The 22,270-nt window shown below is 40.5% G+C and overlaps 1 protein-coding gene across 1 annotated transcript; it reads right to left on the bottom strand.

Annotated features, from left to right (window-relative positions):
• Positions 1 to 17,854: 17,854 nt before the first annotated feature.
• Positions 17,855 to 22,260, bottom strand: LIG4 (DNA ligase 4). The gene is made up of 2 exons (XM_055701874.1): positions 22,113 to 22,260; positions 17,855 to 21,469 (listed from the first exon to the last, which is right to left on the bottom strand). Exon 2 carries the CDS (start codon positions 21,453 to 21,455, stop codon positions 18,717 to 18,719), a length of 2,739 nt encoding a protein of 912 aa, XP_055557849.1. The 5' UTR covers positions 21,456 to 21,469; positions 22,113 to 22,260; the 3' UTR covers positions 17,855 to 18,716.
• Between the last annotated feature and the right edge of the window lie 10 nt (positions 22,261 to 22,270).

Here is a 22,270-nt window from a genome sequence, read left to right on the forward strand (position 1 = left end):
CATTTGGCTTTCTGTAAGACAGTAAGGTCATTTTAAATTTTAACTCAATGTATATGAAAATATTCTGCAATTCTTTCTACACATTAGTAATAGTCAGATGTGGTTTATCTCTGAATATCTCTCAGAAGCTCTGAGTATCTCTAATCTTTCTCTTAGTATTTATACAGGCATAAGGAAACAAAATTATACACAGGTGTATATGGAAAAAGGATTGCTCTTTCTGTTTTGACTGCTAATGAGACATGAAGGACATGGGTGTGCCTGAGAAGTCACCTGCCTGCAGGGCTTAAACACAGGACTCTAGGCTATGCAGAGGCATTTCCATCTAATTAAAAACTACAGCTGGGACCTCTTTTGTAGGAGGACACCTGTTTTATATATGTATGTGTATAAACATATATACAAAGCTAATATGTATATACAAAGCTATACACATATAAGTACAGTATCACTTCAATCCATTAACTTCATGATGGTTTAGGACGCAGAAGTTCTAAACTTCAATCCATTTGCAAAGGACTGTTTATGCATTCTGCATTAAGCTTTTGTAACTGGTTCAAATGTATAAACAGCTCTCAAAGCAGAGCCAGTAACACCATGCTCCTGCACAGCTTCCATGACCAGGTGAGGAATGCCCACAGCAGCCTGTGGCCTCCAGCCCGCTCACCTGGGTTTCCTCTGAGAAGCTGGCACAAGTGAGCCTGCAGCCTCTCAACCGCAGGATATTCAACACAGGTCACCCACATCCTGCATGATAACGTTTGTCATAACAACCATCAGCATCAATTTAAAGAAATACTGAATTTCATTGCATTTCAGGCGGGACCCACACCAGTAGGCTTGCTGTGAAGTGCTAACTGGGTTGAGTCCTTGCAAGGACCTGGGTGGAGTAGCTATGTTTTATTATTGTCTTCATCACAGCAATGCTCAGTGCTGTGAACACTGAGATGCTGCTCTCCATATTCAGTAGCAGGAGACAAAATGCTTTATAAGATGAGGTACCAAGGAACTTACAAAGCTTTGTAGCTTTTGATAGCAATTAAACAGGTCTTCCAGGATTGTAGTGCTAACTAGAAGTCCCTAAAATCTGCATAAGGTGAGCTTATAATAGTTAAACCCCATTTTGCAACTTTTAAAAAAAATGAGGATAACAATGTGCTCATATGTTGAAGGACTTAGAAACCACGAATAAGGTGCAACTTCCCACATCATTAGAACTACTACAAATTAGCAGTTAAAGGCTGGCCTGTACAAACTGATAGGTGTCTTTCAAAGATGGATCTTCTGATTAAATGTTTCACCCCTGTAGTGCTGTAGTTTGTTGTACCCTGGTCTTGGTCACTGCTGCACTTGGGAATGCTGACTGATACTCAAGAACTGTGGATTTAATACTTCTTTTGTTTAATCTTTACCGATCCTAGGTAATTATTATAATTTCAAAAAAACATAAAAGCTAGTAGCTCTGCTTTATTTTTGTGCTCAGGAAATTATAGTTATGTTGCTCCAGTGGATTTTGTGCAGTTATATGTCAGCTGAATTTTCATGTACAAATGTATTCCCTAGCTTGATTTATCAGAAGACTTTAAATGGCAACTCAGTATTCATAAGGAATCTTTTGTCTGCATTAAGAGCCAGCTGTCGGTGATACTGAGTTACAGAGCACAAGAACAGCCAGCAAAAAAAAAAACAAACCAAAAAACAACCCAAAGTCATTCCTTGATTTTATTGTTATTCATTTTTAAGTACTTTCATTCAACTTTGATTGTTGTAGAATTTGTCTGCTTTATGAGTGTCTTTAAAAGGAGACAATGATGTTTTAGCTGTCTTAAGTGCTATCATCACTGTTAATGAACATGGACTCATTAATCTCTAAATCATTCCCAGCACAGGAGTGTTTCTTTCCCTCTTGAGTTTCCTTTTCCTGGGACAATTAAATTTTATATTAGCTACTACATCTGTTTCCAATACCATCTAGGAATTTTAGTTTATCCTTTGGATCACAACACTAGAGTTTTGCACAGTAAAGGGGGCATTTTTTAATCAGGAGAAGAGCTTTTAGAAACCTGCTGTATTCGTAGAAATAAACATTTTTATTTTCACTTTTAAAATTCTTAAATCTATGACCTATAGCTCTTTTAACTATTCCTTAAATGAAAGCTGCCGCTATTAGTGTAAATAACAGTGGTGAACCAGGGAGAAAACATATACCTCTTGAGCACAGAGCTATTAAAACTGACAGTATGAGACTGTTGACATTATCAAATTATGTAGGAACAAGGTAAAGAAGGAATGATATCATGATACCTACCCTTATCTTAATTCTGGATCCTGAAGAACAATATTTAAAAAAAAAATGCTTTTCAGTGACATATTGTGACCATTTCAGGAAAAGCACTGCAATGCCAAAGACTGGGGCTGAAACCAAGCCCTGAAGTTTCTAAGGAAGAAACTGCATTGTCTTGAGAAAAATGAACACTCTGAAACTGCATCACCGGCAAAAACATAAAATGAATAGTTTGATAGGGTCGGATAGTGCATCATCCCTTCATCCAACGCAATATCCAGTAACTCTAGTGAAGCATTGGAATACCACCTAAACCAAACCGTAATTGAATCATATGATTTTGATGGGAATGTCTCTTGATGATGAAATCACCCTTCCTGTGCTGTAGCCCTGACAATTATTTGTTTTATGGAACTCAAAGGAAGAATATTTGGAACAGTTCTCAGCCTATCAGTCTGTTTTTCTCATCTTTGGCACTTTCTATTCATTGCCTTCATATCAGAAATTGCCTTCTGATATGAGTATTCTCCTTTCATTTCCACAGGATTTGGATTCACTGAATATTCATAAGAAGGATGTGATAGCCTTGCATTTTTAGTATCTTTCTTACTAAATAAAAAAGACAAACAGCACCAGGTTACAGCAGACCATAACACAGCGGGAGTGTGCTAGGTTCTGAAAGTCTGCATAAACAAAGCAAATAAAAATGATAGCATTTGCAAGAGTAGTGCACATCAGGATACATCACGCGCTGCAGCAATGCTGAACACATATAGTCCTCTAAGCAACAGAACCAGATGAGAGTGGTTTCAAGAGTTTTGTGAGTTACTGATTAGGTACTTTCATGCCTAATGAGGTATGAGATTTTCCTGTGGCTGGGCATTCATTCATAGCTCCCTCTTCACATGAGCAATAAGCAGCAGACTGGAGCAGGGAGGCAGTGTCACAACCAAAGAAACATGTTTCCATATCTCTGAGCCTTGGGTGGACTGACTCCATGGGAAGATGAGAAAACTGCAGGGATTTCTTTCAGCATTGAAAATATTTTTATAATTCCTTCTTCCCGGAATGGGTTCACAGACTCTTTCTCTCACAGTGGCCATTAACACCTTCTCTTCTACTCAGGCACCTACTGCACTGCAGCTTGGGCAGAGGCATGGGCAGAGAGAGGGATATTGCTATTCCTGTGTGAAATCTGGTTAGAACCGGCTGGTTGGTTCAGAAGTTATTAGATATGAATAGACACAGACACAGGCATTCACACTTTGCTCAATACTCATTCTTTTCAGGCAGCTTGATTAAAAATGTGAAGGGAGGTAGAGGGAACAAGTAAATAATCTGTTTTCTCTCTGAAGAGGTCTGACCCTTAACAAGTTGCAGCTCCCTTCAATTTGCCTCTGATTTCTCACTTTATGGTTAACATAAAATTCTCCTAGTGAGGGAAGGAAAGAAATAAGTCCCTGGAAACCTGATTTTACTACACACAACCTTTAATGCATGTATCTTTTCTCTGAATATGTTCCAAAAAGAGTGGTTGCCTTTCAAGTCCCATTAAATATATATATATGCTTTATGAATGTAGCCCCTTTTTATCTCCTCCTTACAACTTCTCTTCCCTCCTTGCAGGATTTTTGCTGTCTGTGTTTCAAGAATCCAAGGCTTAGCTCTGGTAGGGCAATCTGGCTCAGACTTCTGAGGAAACTGCTAAATTGTGAGAAAGTGCTGTGACAACATCTGTAGAGTGGAGCTGTGTAAGGTAAGAAAGATAAAGTTGTCAGTGGAGGTAGGATTATTGATACTGGGACTGTTAGTAGCTCAAGGATTCAGAAGGGAAAAAAATTACAACATGGAAATGAAAAAAAAAAAAACAACCAACACACCAAAAAACAAACCTAAAGGAAAAGGGGGAGGTGGAAGTAAACAACTCAGGAAAAACTGAGATCCAGAGAGCAGCAGAGGCCAACCTTTGTGAATTTACCTGGCTCAGAATCCTCCTGACCCCATCTCATTGCTGTCTGCCACCTGGCACAGTATATGTCCCCTCTTCAAACTGGACCACTGCAACTTCTAACCTTTCCTGATCAATCAGAAGCTGACAGGTAAGCTATTGTCCCAAACAACCTCTGAGCTGACTGTTGGCAAACATACATGCCTTCAGCAGAAGAGCTGTGATGTGTGAAGTCTGCCTCTCCCACCTGAGACCTTTGCTGGAAATAGTCGTCTTTGCATCAGCCCCAGACCTCTTACTAGATGCTAGGGCATTTATCTGGATTACTGTCTCAGTTCCACGATTTGTCCTTTTGTACAAAAGACTCTATGATGTGAAACAACCAGCTTTGAGAGCAGGGACTGAAAGTTCCCTTGGCAAGTATTTCATCCATGAATCCAAGTGATAAAGCCATTCTAAAATCTGGATGTTAACTAGTCCTTTTCAATGAATAGTTTATGTTCACCCAACTTTAGAAAGAATCCAAGCTCTGTGCCACTCTTGCCTTAGATATCTAAATTTTAAAAGAAAAAGAGAAAAAAAAAAAGAGAAAAAAAAAAAGAAGTTAACTTCTGGTTAACGAGATGTTTTGGGGGTTTTTTCCCTTAACAGTGATCCATTCAGTTTGTGGGGTTTCTAGAGTCCCCTTTTGGTATACCAGTCCATTTGTCAGAGTAGCTACCCAGGCAGCAGGATGTTTTGGGTTCAGTACAATACAACACTAGCACAGCCTTCCCACTCTTGGGGAACACTCAAATAACAGACTGTAAATAAAGTAGGTGAAATATAAAGAAGGGTGAAAGCTTTATTAATTGTTCTCCCAAAGCTTGAACCCATGCAGGATTATAAAAGTCATGGGGCAAGAGATGCAAAGAGCCAAAGAGAAGCAGATTTCACTTTGAGGAACTTCTTTGGGTTTCTACTTCTGGCTTCCTGGGGCATGAGTTTATGTTGACCATTTTACTAGGAAGCAGTTCTGGGAAGAACGCCTACTTTATCTTAGAAAGTGTTTACAGAGCACTGAGTTTACAGTCACACTGAACAGCCTGGACATCCAAATCAGCAAACTGCACGATACCATGGAAGTGCTTAAAACTTTTGTATAGGTAACAGGAAACAGGTGGACCTGTTTTCCCTCTGCAGCTCTCCAGAGGCTGACTGGCAAACTTAAGCAGTTCTGCTAAGCAGCCTGATCACCATTTGAAGCTAGATACATATAATGCTGATGAGTCAACATTTATGGGTAGAAATTATTTCTTCCTTGAGATGGTCTTGAAACTGCTCACAGTACATTCACAGATGTAATACAGACAATCTAGCCTGTTATCCTTGTACACAGAAATTATTTCACACCATTTTCAGCACATGCTGCTTAATGTCAGTGAGTGAACTCCTTTTTTTGCATTTAACTAACTTTCAAGTCATCCTGCCAAATACAATAATTGAAACAGCCTGTCTCCCACTTTCAACAGCATTTAAAACCAGACCTAGCACAGGATTCTGCAGGGTGCAACCCCATCTAAAAGGAGTAAGTAGAGGAGAAAAGAGTTCAGGGGTAGGGAGTGAAGAGATTAGGCTGGATATCAATGCAAAGACTGTTTCGCTTGAATACTGAAGATCCAAGTTATCTATGCTGGCCACCTGCCTAACTGGTTCCTGACCGTGTTTCACTGCTTGCGCTGATCTTTGGGGAACAGTTACTGCAGAATGCTGCTAAATGATTTTAATCTTTATTTTATTTCTTGTTAGCTTTTAATATAATTGTGAAAGAAAATTTGTGATTTGTGCATTGTCTGATTGTTAAAACCTTCATGAGATAACAAATGAATATTAAAATTCCCTATGAGAATTCTGGGATTTAGCCAAAGGGCATACATCTGTGGGTGAAGGCTTACTGAACAGCAGCTAAGTCCTGCCACTGCCCTTGCTGGACATTCACCCCGATAACTTTGGTTGCACAAACATTGCATTCTTCATCTCTCTTCATCCTGCAAAAGAGGAAGCTACAGGCTTTTTTTCTGGCCTCTGGGCACTCATTCTGTTTTCACATTACCTATAATTGTGTGGCCAACAGTGACCACTTACAAGTCTGCCCATGAGCTCAAATGCCCCAGCAGAGCTCTGCCCATGCCCAGGGACCACAAAACCCAGACACTTCTCTATGTTTCCACTCTGCTCCTGAATACAACCCGGGGCTTAGCATAGATTTTCCATGGTCCCAAGGCTCCTCTCCACATTTGGTGCTCAGCCCAGGCTCAACACTTCATCCTGGCTAGACAGATCCAGGCCTGCCACTACCACGCTGTTGTCCATAAAGCTGAGCGTTTGGCCTGGATTAAAGAGCATTATCCAAAACAGTAAAAAAGCACCAGCTAGAAGGGCCTGGCCAGTGCTAAGGATGCAGCTTTTACATGACCAGCCTGTTTTAAGAAATGAGAACGTTTACTGTATCAATGACAAATAGCTGGTGGCTGACATTACAGATTAAAGAGCTGTAATTGGGAACACTCCTTTTTAGCGTAGACCAGAATTCATAAATAAAGACAACCTACCACAGAGCAAGTGCAGTCATGCATGTAGAGACAAATACCATATCATTCTAAATGCATTTTACATTAAAAAATTATGCATTATGAGAGAAAATGTAAGCATTATTTTTGGAAAGGTTGAATTGACCATTTCTGCCAAAAAATGCAGGTCAGGAAGACAGGCTGTCCAAAACATGTACAGGAGAATATTTTTCCTGTCCCATTGTTTATTAAGACCCAATTCTCTTCCTAGTGGTAAGATGTCCCTTTATATCCCTCAATCACTAAGAAAAAGTTAAAATATTTTGGTCTTAAATTTAATCTTACCGGTACCACAGCTCAGATGACATTTACTGAGTGTATGCCAGGAATCTGTATGAGATTTGTATACAGCAGCTGGTGTGTTTATAAAGCTCTTCATCATGCATAAGAATTTAGATACATCAGGATAGAAAAAAAATGCTTCTGGAGATACCACGTAAGTCAAAGGGAAAAAAAATGAAGCAGTAAAATAATGCTTTTCATTCTCTTAACTGTGTTTTATTTATTGTTTGTTAATGTCATTAATGCATGTGATCCCACTGCTCCGTCCTGGTTGCTGGTACAGCACTCTGTCAGGCAGTCTACTCGCAGCACCTGCTCTGTTTCAGTTATAGCTAGGTGGGAGCAACAAAACTGGCTATCCTGTTTATTTCTATTTCATTCGTATGACCATGTTAAAAGACCTGAACAATGTGACACCTGTCATCTTCATATTTATTTTTGCCTCAAATAGTTTTTAATATTACTCCAATAGCAGTCAAAGATTATAATTAAAATTAAAAAAAAAAATCCAAGACATTTAACTATGGCTGATATAATCATACATGAGCATGTTAATAGGACAGATTGCAGCATAAGACAGAGGTACACAAACTAGCTTTAAACTGGATAAATAAAATCACTCTGCTTTGGCAGCACACAGGTCTGGTATTTAAAATCCATAATACACTAGTCAAAAGAGGCTAAGTCTGGGAAGAAACTGTGGGAGAACAGGGAGGAAAAAAGGAACCACAAAAACTAAACAGAGACTAGCTACGTTACACATCTATTACTGTCTTTTACTTGAATACATGTGTCTATGCACAGACACAAACACATGACCCATTTATCCACCTGCCTTTGACCAGACTGTTAGTTCATTAACTGCAGGTGTATGATGTGGAAGCTGAAAACACGGATCAGAAAGAACATGTTGCCTCTGGCTGCTGCTGTAGCAAAACCTGCTGAGGAAGGCGGGCTGTAGCACATCGGCTGTAGGAGGAAACTGCCATGTACAAGAATGTGGAAGCATTCTACATCTTCCTTTGATACCTGCTTGCCCACAGGGGCTCAAACTGTGGTTTGGAGTAGTGTTTATGTTTGTAAAGTCTTCCACTGCAAGAAAGAAGCTGTTACTTAAGCACACCTGCATCAAGGCTGGGCAATCAGATAAAAGTGGTTAGGTTACTGGAACTTGTTTTCACTTTCAAAACCGATACAGCTATATATCACCTCAAATTGAGAGCAGCTCTTCTGTTCTCTCAGATATGGCTGTTATCTAAACATTTATACGCAGTGCTTAGAAAATTCTTTCCATTGATCATGAGACTTTGCACAACCTTGCTGTTCACGTTCAGTATAACTCAATTTGGTTGGTGATTTGGGATTTTCAGGTTTGGGGGTTTTTTTGGTGGGGTAGTTTGTTTGGGGTTTTTTTGTTGTTGGGTTTTGTGGGGTTTTTGTTGTTTTTTCTTTTACCTATGGACTCATTAGTTTATTATCGATTTTACAGTACAGGATTACATACATTCTGTGGGTTTCCTTCACCTTAATGTGTAGCTGATGAAGTCACACTGATAAGAGTGCTAGGTATATTAATACCAGCTGTACAGCAAATGAAAAAAAATTTTCCATTAAGTTTGCAGTGTATAATATGCCACCATTTGACAGTTTGCCCATTCACAAGACACCAGAAATTAGACTGGGAACTTCAGTTCAGACCTGACTTACAGAATCACAGAACAACTGAGGCTGGATGGCACCTCTGGAGATAATGTAGTCCAACCCCTCTGCTCTTGGAAGGGTCAGATAGAGCAGGTTGCTCAGGACGGTATCTAGTTGGGGTTTCAGTGTTGTCAAGGATGGATACTCCACAACTTCTCTGGGCAACCTGCTCCCGTGATTGACCACCCTCACAGTAAGAAAGTGTTTTCTTAGTTTTAAACAAAATTTCCCCTATTTTGTTTTGTGCTCATTGCCTCTTGTTCTGTACTTGGGCCATTGATGACAACTCTTCAAGCCTAGCAGTTCAACTAGTTTTCCATCCAACTCCCTGTCCATTTCTCTAGCCCATACTTCATCAGCTGTCTAAGAGAATATTACAGAAGACAGCATCAAAAGCCTTCCTACAGTTGAGAAAAGCAACATGTAGTGCTCTCCCCTTGTCTAGCAAGCTAGTTTATACTAGAACAAGCCCCATAACGTTAGGCAAATTAAAAAGAATAAATAAATAAATAAATCAGAACCACAAGTGGTTCTATCAAAAAAAAAACCTACTACCTGAATGCATCTCAAAAGGCTAATTTGAACTTTATAGAAAAGGATAGTAATATCATAATTATCCTTTTCTGACTAGCACAACTCTCCATGGAACTGGATATGTAAATTTGTTCTGTTTTGGGAAAGACTGAGGACAAGAGCGTGGAATACACAGCCCCTCACACGATACACACAAATCTTGTGTGTAGCAATCCTTCATTTCTCCTTGGTATCTTATTTCGGGCAACTTCAGTCCTGAAAACTGTATTTTACTTTATGATACATGACACAGGAGAAAACTGAACTCTGGTTTCATAGTTTTACATAGTTCCTCTATCCACAGCATTAACAGAAGAATTAATTTAAATATGTTTTGTCACTAATACAACTAACATAACAACTAAACATTCTTGTTACGTCAGTTTTCAAATACAATCACATGCTTAGATATCCTACATCTTTTTATGTTCTGTGTAGGAGAAAAATGAAGAACATTACTGCTTGCAGTTTGAACTTGAAATTTTCCCTTATATGTTCTTTCAAAATAATTTCCCCCAAAATTACAAAGAAAGGAAAAGCTACATATGTTGAAAACATCCCAATAAAATGCTAAATATATTTTATCCAAAAGAAAATAATTTCCATATGGGTGCCTTTTAATTTGCTTACTTCTAGAAAATAACATGGGGAAACATTTTAATTATACCTATAAGCTCCACCTTCATTGTTAAGTTTGTACAATAATTCAGACTTACAGACTGTTCCCTCATTCATATCCCCTCACAGCAAAAAGTAGTACAGTAAAATTTTATAGGCCCATCTACTGTTTTGTAGTACAACAGCTGTTATCAGCTGGAGATGCTTTATGCTTGGTTAAACTGACTGTGTTAAAAGGCATTTCCCTAGTCACCTTCAGATGAACATTTTTTTTCTTCTTTGCAAGAAATTTTATAACTTACTACTTCAAGTCCCTCTTTTAAAAGAATTCAAACTGAAATTACATATAGATTGGAAAGATTACATGACTGGTGGTTTTTTTTTTTTTCTTTTTAACAAAGTTTGATACAGAATATTATAAAAAATAGTGTGCCAACACCACTAGCAAACTAAAGAGCTTTTTAAAATCTCTCACCAGATCATTACATTGAGGTGTCGTAAACATAATAATACTCCTTATCTGTCATTTACCATAGCTGACAGATTTTGACTGATTTATTTTCACCTGAATAAAGGGACCTTCTGCTTTTCAAAGACATTCATGCAGACTCTTTCAAAACATACAGATGTACTATTTCAGGGAAGGGTAACTGGAAAATGAGCAACAGGGACTGCATAGTTTTTAAGTGCTTCAACAAACATATATACAATGGTAAAAATTTATAAGATTTCCAAAATGTTTTAATTCAGTCTTGCAAAGAAATTCACATCCAAACTTAATATCAGATGAATATCAGAGAACAAGGAAAGGTGGTTCTGTGAGGGGTGAGGATTTCTATAAAGGAGAGAAGCAAGGAAGCCAGGTTTCCTTCATTCATTCAATTCCCTGTAGTATTGAAGATTTGTAAGTGGGCTGCTCCACAAGGGGAAGCATGCTGGGGGCTGAGGGGACAGCAAGGCAGGCATGAGCTAGCATCCTCACCAACAAATGGCACAGTCTCACCATACAAGTCCCACCCAAGAAGATGAGCAAAGTGGTCCTGTTGATGGTAAACTTGGCCAGCCAGTGACAGCTACGTAAGCCCATAGTGATGAAGTAGGTCCAATGTCAAGCCATGAAGTCATCAGCTGGTGAGGATTGGGATCAGCTAGGTAAGTGGCCAAGCACAGCTGCAAGATAGCTATGGTGAGGACTAAGACCAGGGGCCTGAACTTAAATGCAACTTCCAAGTTTGTTCCAAATTTAAGTTCCGCATTAAGTTTCCAAATGCAAACTTGCATTGAAGGTGGTGCCTACCAAGGCTTGTCCAAATCTTTTTGCACACAGCAATTTTCACAATTGTCCGAGCAAGGTAACACAGCTACACCACCAAAGAGTTGGCCTTGAGCACAGACAGTCGTACCCCAGGAGGAGGTGGGTGCATTGAGGGCTCTGAGAGCTCTTTCCCATCTATGACGTTCTCGTACGCTAGAAATCCTACTTGTGTGTGGCTGAAATGGAAGTCACCATTGTTGGTGTATGCCACATATCAAAATAAATTGATGATATAATTTATCTAGACATGTTAAATATGTGAATAATTCTTGTTCTTCAAAACAAAGAAACTATAAACTTATTAACTAAGGGGGGTGGTTTTCAATAACTTTAAATTAGAATAATTTTTCATCATATTTTATGCAAAAAGCTATTTATAGCCTTCTAATTAAAGTATTCATTTAGCTAGTTAGTGATCATTTCATGCAGTATGTATAAAGACCACTGTACATGAAAATAGGTAGTGTCTCATGTTGACTCACCACAGCTTCTCGACTCTTCTTTCTCCAGCAATTTATCTTCCTAAAAGCAAGAAGGAATTGAAGGAATGTGGTTCTGATATTCACTACACTTACAATAAAGTAGTCACTTAAAGAGACCCAAAGCTACCATAATACTACAGCTCAGTTCTAGCAAAAAGAGAGGGGAGCTTTTTTCATCTACGCAATTGAGCTTCCCCAGTGTTACTGCCTACAACACTTTAAATGTGAAATTGTTAGCATAATAAGTCTTCCAACATACAGTCAGCAGGTTGCAATCTATTGTATATGCAGTTACTTTCAGTGTTATTAGCTTTCAGGTCTTCAAAGGATAATTAAACAGTTAGTATGATATTTTGCAAGGCACTGTATTTTAAATCCTGTCTGAAGATGCAAGGGTCGGAACTTTTTAAGCCACTTAAAATAGCAAGAATGTCAATTAGTTCTTTTCAGTGTACAGGCACAAGCAGAGGAAACGTGAAATAAAAGACGGCTGATTAAAGTTGTGCTGACGTGCAAACACCTAACTACTAGTCAAGGCTTTCTTACTCTGCCATTGGTGAACAAACTACCCATTTTCTAGAAAGCAACCCTACCTCTCCCCAGCCCAGTGAATAATTTTTCTTCATATGTTTAGGTTTCAGCTTATTCATGTACTAGTGGCTTGCTTAACAAGGCAGGCACATTCCAAGTGGAATTAGAAGAGTTCAGTAAATTATCCTAGGAATAATCAGCCCTTGACAATATCATATTCCAATGCCTTCTGAATGTCAACTACTTACAGAATCATAGAATCATTTAGATTGGAAAAGACCTTTAAGATCATCAAGTCCAACCATTAACTCAGGACCGCCAAGTCCACCACTAAACCACGTCCCTAAGCACTGCATCTACACATTTTTTAAACACCTCCAGGGATGGTGATTCCTCCACCTCCCTGCACAGTCTGTTCCAATGCTTGACCACCCTTTCAGTGAAGACATTGTTCCAAATATCCAATCTAAGCCTCCCCTGGTGCAACCTGAGGCCATTTCTTCTTGTCCTATTGCTTGTTACTTGGGAGAAGAGACTGACCCCCACCTGCCTACAGCTTCCTTTCAGGTAGTTGTAGAGAGTAATAAGGTCCCCCTGAGTCTCCTCTTCTCCAGGCTAAAGAACCCCAATTTGCTCAGCCGGTAGTCCTAAGACTTGCACTCCAGACCCTTCACCAGCTTCATTGCCCTTCTCTGGACATGCTCCAGCACCTCAATGTCCCTCCTGAAGTGAGTGGCCCAAAACTGGACACAGTATTCAAGTTGCAGTCTCGCCAGCACCAAGTGCAGGGGGACAATCACTTCCCTTGTCCTGCTGGCCACACTGTTTCTGATACAGGCCAGGATGCTGTTAGTCTTCTTGGCCACCTGAGCACACTACTGCCTCATGTTCAGCTGGCTGTGGACCAGAATCCCATGTTCCTTTCCCACCAGGCAGCTTTCCAGCCACTCTTCCCCCAGCCTGCAGCGCTGCGTGGGGTTGCTGTGGCCCATGTGCAGGACCCAGCACTGAGCCTTGTTGAACCTCATACAACTGGCCTCAGCCCATCCAGGCTGTCCAGATTCCTCTGCAGAGCCCTCCTGCCCTCCAGCATCAACACTCCCCCAAGCTTGGTGTCATCTGCAAACTTGCTGAGGGTGCATGCGATCCCCTCATCCAGATTGTCGATAAAGTTATTAAACAGCACTGGCCCCAATACTGAGCCCTGGGGAACACCACCGGTGACCAGGTGCCAGCTGGATGTAACTCTACTCACCACCACTCTCTGGGTTCAGCCATCCAGCCAGATTTTTACCCAGCATAGAGTACACCCATCCAAGCCATGAGTTCCTCCAGGAGAGTGCTGTGGGAGACAGTCTCAAAGGTTTTACTAAGGTCCAGGTAGACAACATCCACAGCCTTTCCCTCGTCCACTACATAGGTCACCTTGTCATAGAAGGGGATCAGGTTCGTCAAGCAGGACCTGCCTTTCATAACCCCACACTCGCTGGGCCTGATCCCCTGATTGTCCTGCACGTGCCACATGATGGCACTCAGTATGATCTGCTCCATAACCTTTCCTGGCACCAAGGTCAGGCTGACAGGTCTGTATTTCCCCAGATCCTCCTTCCTGCCGTTCTTGTAGATGGGCGTCACATTGAATAACCTCCAGGTTTCTGGGACCTCCTATTAGCTAGGACAAATGATGGACAGCAGCTTGCTGAATTCTTCCACCAGCTCCCTCAGCACCCTTGGGTGGATCCCATCCAGCCCCACAGACTTGTGCATATATAAGTGGTGCAGCTGGTCACTGACTGTTTCCTCCTGGACTGTGGAGTCTTTATTCTACTCCTCCTCATCCCTGTCTCCCAACTCAGGGGACAGAGTACCCAGAGGGAAATTGTTCTTGCTATTAAAAGCTGACGCAAAGAAGGCATTAAGTACCTCAGCCTTTTCCTCATCCTTTGTGGCAATGTTCCTCACCACAACCAATAAAAGATGAAGATTATCCTTGGCCCTCCTACTGTTTCTAATATATCTGTAAAAACATTTTTTATTTTTTATGAGTGGACAGCCTGAGTTCTAGCTGAGCTTTCACCTCTCTAATCTTCACCCTGCATAATCTCATGACATCCTTATAGTCCTCCAGAGTTGCCTGCCCCTTCTTCCAAAGGTGGTAAACTCTCCTTTTTCCCTGAGTTCCGGCCAATCTCCCTGCTCAGCCAGGCCAGTCCTCTCCCCCACTGGCTCATCTTTTGGCATACAGGGACAACCTGCTCCTTTGTAAGACTACCTTCCTGAAGAATGTCCAGCCTTCCTGGACCCCTTGGCCCTTCAGAACTATCTTGCCAAGGGACTCTATCAACCAGGCTTTTAAATAGGCCAAAGCTGGCCCTCCAAGAAGCCCAAGGTAGTGGTTCTGCTGATCCCCCTCCTTAGTCTTCTGAGAATTGAAAACTCTAGCATCTCATGATCGCTATCCTTTGACTACCACATCACCCACCAGTCCTTCCCTGTTTGTAAACAGCAGGTCCAGTGGGGCATCTCCCCTTGCCAGCCCACTCACTAACCAGCTGTGTCAGGAGGTTATCTTCCACCCACTCCTGGAACCTCCTAGACTCCTTTCCTGTCTGCTGTGTATTTCCAGCAGACATCCAGTAGGTTGAAGTCCCCTATGAGAACAAGGTCTAGCAATCCTGAGACTTTTCCCAGTTCCTTGTAGAATGTTTCACCTGTCTCTTCATCATCACAACTATGGCTTCTTACATTCCTATGTAACAATAGCAGAGGAAACATGTATGAGGTAGGAGCCATACACTGCCTTGCAACAGATATATTTTCATCCATCTACGTATGAAAAAAGTATAAAAGAGCATAACAGTACTTGGCACTTGCTTTATGCCTGGCATAAATGTCTACAATACTAGAAAGCCAGAGTCTTTCATTTTACATCATTAAATATGAAACTGAGCTGTATATTCTAATATAGGAGGACATCTGAGATTTCACCACCTCTGTATGGCCAACACACACTGTTTCCACTGACAAGTCAAAGAAAGCATATGAAGAAATAAAAGTAAGTATTGCTCCCTGGTGAGATTTGTCATACTTTGTGCAAGCTGCCCACAGGCTTTAATTCCAAAATTGCACTGTATCAGTTTGGATGTATGCCTTTCAGAGAAGAAAAAAGTTTATGTGAACCTATTTTATTGAATTATTCCATAAACAAAGTGGAACCTTCTCCCAGGGACCACAGAGTTTATTGCCTGTGCAGAACTGCCTTTGTAACTAGTAAAGAAACCAGACCATCATTCACCAACACGTTGCAGACAGGATGGGTACCTACCAGATTTTCTGCTACAGCAGGCCCTGAAAGTTGCACTCTTCTCTATCACTGGCAGTGTTCTTGAAAAGTACCAGTTAAAAGCCAGTGAATAGTAACAATACCAATCTTTTCTCTACTTCTCCCAAACTGCAAGGTCTACAGTCCCTTCCTCTCTTCTTTCTTTCTCCATTTCTTCAGGAGCATAATCTTAAAATAAACTTCAAACTTTATATTACAATGGAAATTGGAAGGTTCATTCTCAAGCCCAGTGCATATTAAAAAATAAAAATCAGCTTTATACAAAATGTAAATAAGCTAAGAAATGTTCACCTACAAACCCCTTATTTTCAAAGATCTAAACAGAATTAAGAAAATGGAGGCATTTATTACAGTAAAAAATACAATAGGCTGATGTTTGGTAGTCAGAGGAGACTCTCTGGAAGTTCCAACATCAGGTTAATGTTTCAGCATTTTGATTCCAGTCTTCCCTCTTTCTTGAACACTTTTTAATGGATGATGACTATCTAATTATAAAGGCTAGTTTTAGATGTCAAAACTCTTTTATTGCACCAAACAAAAAAAGGCAATTTTTCATACACAGACACTGTTGATCCACATCAGCTCTCACTGCTATCTACAAATCTTGCCTTATATTCATCCTTAGACATCATGCCTGAAATGCTCTGCGTACCTCCCAAATTAATTTGACTTTTTAAGAAAAACTTTTGTGTCTGGACAACATATTCTTACTTTTTGAATGATTTCCAGCCTTAATTTTTTCCTTCAGAACAAATTAGAATTTCCACAAACTTCTTCCCTACTTCTATTTTCTGCCACTACTGTTCTTCTATGAGAATGTCTTTGCTTAGAGGATCCATGGATCCACCTAAGTCACCACGTAAAAGAAACATCTCAAAAGAAAACCTCACCTGTAATGCCTCTGTTTTTAGTGTAGCAGCATGATTCTCTTTTTACACTGACATATGAAGTTCACAGCACTTCTTATTCAGCATTTTAAAGTAAGTGTAAATTTGTGAAACAATAACCAAAAGAAGAAATACACATCACCTAAATTCCTTGAGATGATCCAGTATGTTAATTATCATGCCACATACATATACGCATGATTGCTAATCATTGTGCATAATAGTTAATTAATTTCTGGTTCTAATTAGAACTGAGGCAAAATACAAAGTCAAACAAGCTAAAACAGTATACTGCATCTGCAAGGTGGGGTTTCTTTTTTTTTTTAATTTATGAAAAGGTAAATCTTCAGTTTAAATAAATATAAAAAATAAACCTTCAGTACACTGTGTCCAGAGGAGTCAGTAAAGGAGTAACAATTTTGCTGATAAGTTACTAGTTCTAATTCCTCAGCTTTGCATAGTTTTGAGAGAACAAAAAGATGTGGAAGCAGTATTTTAAAAATACTCTGTAAAGAACATTTAGATCTCAAAGTGAGATATTTGACAATGTCTCAAGAGTTAGCCCTAATTCATCTTTCATATTCAAATTTGCCTTTGTTTCCATAACCTTTCTAACCAGGATCACCTAAAATATATACTTTACTAAAACCCATTTAAGAGAAATCTGTGTAGGTATGAAGCCAAACTCTCTTCTCATTTTCTATTTATAAATCATAATATATATGACATTACAGAGAAGCAGCCCAATAAGTTAAAACTGAAGTATTATATTTCACATATATCTTTCTATACATTTCTATTTGAATTATTGGAGAAAAAATAATGCAGTTTCTCTCACTATATGCTATTCTATATACGTAAAAAGTATTCTGCATTTTAACAATGTATATGGTGGCTTAAGAAAACTGGTTATTACATTTTACCTACTTAGTATATTTCAAATAATAAGGGAGTTTCTAATGTAATGTTTACACTAACTATAAAAAATATGAATAAACTTCTTTCCAATTAGCCTTTCATGTAACATTTTCCAGTTCTTTTTACAGTAATTTTTTTATATGAACAGAACCAGAAAAATGATCAAAGAAACAGGTCAGCCAAACCCTATTTCTGTGTGATCAGCCCAACAGCAGTTCTATTTGAAACTAGTATTGACATAACAACAAAGGCCTCAACCTTCCTTCCCTCAAGGTTAATGCATAAATTATTTAACAGAGTAAAAATCAGGAACTAAGTTTTGTGCTTTCAACAGTTCTCCCTCATTAAAAAAAACACCCGGCAGACTTTAAAAACAGATTTTATTTAGTAATTGAAAAAAATATACGTTGAAGTGGATATTTGGAAATTAATACTGCATTGCTCAAATAGCTTATGAAATATATTTTGAAAGATAAACTGATAGTTAAGAGTAAAAACCTAGCCCTGTAGCACTTCAGAGTTTAACTGCAATGAGCACAGGAGATTGTTACAGTTTTTAAGTGATTAATACTTTACATATATATATATATATCTCATTATTAATTCATTAGCACCTCAATCAGAACTTCAGGTTCTATTTCACAATAGTTATTTACATAAAAAAAACCCATGGGATCAATGCAATATCCTAAAACCAAAGTGCTACTGAGGCTGTGTGAGGCTCAATGCTAAAAACAATGTAAATAAATTAAAACAGTACAAGGTTTATAAATTACTGAATTCTATAGCATATGGAATATACACACAACAATTCCATAAAAACATGAATGTGATTGTAAATTGATAAATAAACAATATCTTAAATGTAGAATCTCCATAAAATAATAAATTACTGCCTCCATTTTGAAAATGGAGGCAAGCACTATTAATAGCTAGGAATTCTCTTATGTAAAATATTAGCTCTCTCCTGAGACGAGTTTGTGAAGTAAAAGGCTTACATTATTAATTTGTGGGTTTTTTCTCCTCCAACATAGCTTAGCATGCTCTTGCTTCCGCAATACTGTAATTGAAAGCCTTCCTCTAATTTCCACAATAGCGTTTTTCTTCAGCCAGAGACAGCTTTAAACAGACATGAAAACACACACAAAAATTTAAGGCAACCTCATAATATCCAAATCCAGTCATGCCAACAAGAACGCTTTTGCTCCAAGCTTAAAAACCTACTTTAAATCAAGTACTGGTTTTCATTCTTTGGAACTCCCTCCTCCACTGACTGTATTACCCACAGCTCAGATACAATTTTAAATTTTTTCCCAAATGTTCTCCTGAGTGCTTTCATCTCTTCTACCCGGGAATGATCTTCTCCTATAACAATATGCGAGACACCCTCTTCAAGGTGAGGAACTACTTTTGCACCATAAAAACGGAGCTCCAAAGCTCTAATTGATAGTGTTGTTCCATGGATTTTTGTTCTGGGCTCATTAACAACAGCATAAAAGTCCACATAAATAGTGTTTCCTCTGAATATACTGAGCTGACAGCTGTTCCATGAATAACGTTCTTCTAACTCTGCAATCTTCTCCAAAAGCATCATCTTATTGTCTTTCATTCTTGAGAACACTTCCTTCAGTTGTGCAACATCTGTGTCTGCTGTGTAGCTGTCTCCGTAACAATCATACTCACGAGCAAAATCTTCTTTTGTGTCAGGAGACATGTGAATCATAAAGGCTGGCTGCCAAGGCACCAGCATTTTGTGTTGTAAACACTGAAGGATCCACTCTGCCCTCACCACATCGTATTTGTTGGAAGCAATGATATTTTTCACTCTGACATTCTCAGTTCCTACAATGACACAGTAAGTATCCAGCCCTGGGTTCTGTACCACACTGCCACCACATTCGGCTATTCTGCTTTCCAGTTCAGACTTTGAGTATTTTCCCGTTCCTGTCATAACACAAAACTCAATATCTTCAAATACACTTGAAACCTTGTTTACACTAGAAAGATCAGGAGCTTTAAATTGCTCGGCTATTCCAATTATCTTCCTCACCTTTGATACAGTTTTCCTTTTTTTCTCTTGTGGCTTACTATAATCATCTATATGAAGGTGCTTAGATGCCAGCTTCCCTTCTGCTTTGCGTCTGAGGTCTTCTAACATGTCTGAAGTCATGCACTCGTACCATTCTTTGTCCTCTCTTATCTTCTCAATCCGGGGGAATCTCAAAGTGCACTCAGTTTTGTACATATCACTGGTAACAATCTCGGCTGCCTTGATCTGAACTATGACAGAGTTGCAAGGTTCAATGTACATTTCAGGTTTTTCAGTTCCACACAAAATGTTACAGGGAGGATCCCTCCTATGGTAGGGCTTCCAGTGTTTAGCCAGTTTCAAACCCAGATCATGCAATTCCTTCATAGTATAGCCAGAGCCAACACGACAAATAGAGTGGAAAATGGAAGGTTTTTCATTTGGAGGGGGTGTTTCTGCAATAGCGCACAGAAAATGAGACATCATTCCACCACGTGCGCCCGTCCCCCAGTAACCACCAACAATTAAAAGGTCTAGTTCATCCATCAACCCATTGACATATTCCGGCTTGATTTTTAACCAGCCTTCCCCACGTTTGTCAGGCTTGTAGGTGGACATGGGATCTTTCACCATAATCCCTTCCTCTCTGTTATCTATTGCTTCATTTAAAGCATCAATTACTTCTTTTCTTGTTCTGGCACTTTTTTTATGTACAACATGTATCCTGCCCGTTACTGGGGTAAATACGCTACTTAAGATTTCATATCTTTTGCTTAGTACTTCATGCCCCAACTTTTCATCATTAACCATCAATACATCAAACACACAGAAGCAGGTCTGCAGATCAGAGTCCTCCATCATTCTTTTTATGTCAAACCTGTTCCCTTTTTGCATAAAGGTTTGTGTCTCAGGATTGTAAGCCATCATTTCACCATCGAGAATGCAATTCTGTATATTGCTCTTAAATATCTTATGAATAAACGGCGTTAATGAACCATCAAGGGGGGAGGCGCCAAACTGCTGAGTATAGTCAAACCCATTTCGGGAAAAATATTTATACACATCTCCATCTTTGTGCATCTGCATACGTTCACCATCCAGCTTAGTTTCTATGTAGAACAGCTGGTTATTCATTTGTTTCTCAATTTGCTGGACATCAGCAATCGCAGCAAGCATTGGTTTAAAGGCAGAAAACAACGTGATAGAAACATCACTAAGTGAGACAGAGGGATCATGCAGTTGTCTGCAAACTTTTTCCAAATCAGTTGTGACATTGTGTAATTCAGCAGCATCAGGATGAAAAATGGAAAATATAGTTTGCTGACTAACACCAAGCTTTAGATCCTTTATAATCATCCGGATGAGCCATTTTTGTTCCAGTGCTGTGCTCTGGGTAATTAACTGAAGAAGACTTTTCTTTAACAGACCCTTGTTTTTAGCAGCATTATTGTTAGCTATTGTGTCTAAGTGTTCATTGACTTGTTCTATCGTCAGTCTGCCTTGTTTTGGGCTCCTAGGTTTTAATACGAAGTACGCAATCATTGCAAAATCTCCAGCATCTACACGTGAGCCAGCAGGTGCTCTGTAATTTAAAAGCTTTGCAGCATCTTTTCCGTCTTTTGGTAAATTAAGCAGTTCAATATACAGCTTCGCAAGCATAGTTTCTTTAATCCCGTATGCCATCCTTTCTCTTTCCAAGTGTGGAAGAATAAGTCGCATTGCTGGGTAAAAAGAATCTGTGACATCTTTCTCATTTTGGTGAAGAGCATCATGGAATTTTCTCCAGGAATCCAGGAAATCCTTGAAATATTTTGTTTTCTCCGGGCGAGATTTACACTGCTGTATTCGCTCTAGAGTAGAACACAAATCCGCAAAAGGCACTCGAGAAGCCACCGTTTTTTTAGGAGAGGGCTGCGAAGCAGGTGCGGAAGCCATGAGTGCGTTTTTCACTAAGAACAAAAAAAGTACACAGTTGTGGAGAAAGAAACCGCCAGCATGCTAATCCACCTCAAAACAAAAAAATCTCTAATTAGGATTTATTGATTTTCTGTTTTCTAATTAGGATTTAACTGTTACCGTTACTTAGGGGCCGCCAGCTGGTCCCACTCCCCGCAGTTAAGGGTGAGGCTCCGCCGCCCGGCCGCAGCACAGGCAGCTCGGGGGCGGGAGCCGGCACCGCGCGCCCCTCCGCCACCGCTCGGAGGGTGACAGTTCCACCGCTCGGAGGGTGACAGTTCCACCGCTCGGAGGGTGACAGTTCCCTCCCCCGGAGCGCGGCCCCTCCCCGACACCCCCCCGCCGGCTCCCGCCGCACCCCGGCTGCCGAGGGGCCCGCCACGGGCAGCGCGGAGGGAGCGGGGCTCTACGAGGCCGGCGCCGCTCCCGGTGAGGGCAGAGCGGCCGGGCGTTCCCGGTGCCGCCCCCCCGCACCGCTACGGCATTGCCATGGACACGGGGCGGGGTGCAACAGACAGCACCGGCGGGCATCTTCCGCTCCGCGGCCGTCGCCCCCTCCCTGGAGCGGACAAACGGGAAGACGGGGGGGAGACCGGTGGGACGGCGGGGGCACGGGCACCCCTAAAGGAGACTTACGAGGAAGCGAAGGTGCCTGCGGGGCCGGGGTGACACCGGCCGCCCTCCGCCCCGGAAGGGGAAAAGCGCCCCGGTGACGCGCGGCCCCGCTCCCCCGCGGGGACGGTGGTTCCGTCCGTGCGGGGAGGCCCCGGCTATCGCGGCGGCGGCGGCCGCGC

Source organism: Falco cherrug, chromosome 2 (assembly GCF_023634085.1).
Source record: "Falco cherrug isolate bFalChe1 chromosome 2, bFalChe1.pri, whole genome shotgun sequence".
Classification (NCBI taxonomy): domain Eukaryota; kingdom Metazoa; phylum Chordata; class Aves; order Falconiformes; family Falconidae; genus Falco; species Falco cherrug.

Excerpts from the sequence above, each read along its gene's own strand:
- LIG4 (XM_055701874.1), bottom strand. The coding sequence starts at position 21,455 with ATGGCTTCCGCACCTGCTTCGCAGCCCTCTCCTAAAAAAACGGTGGCT.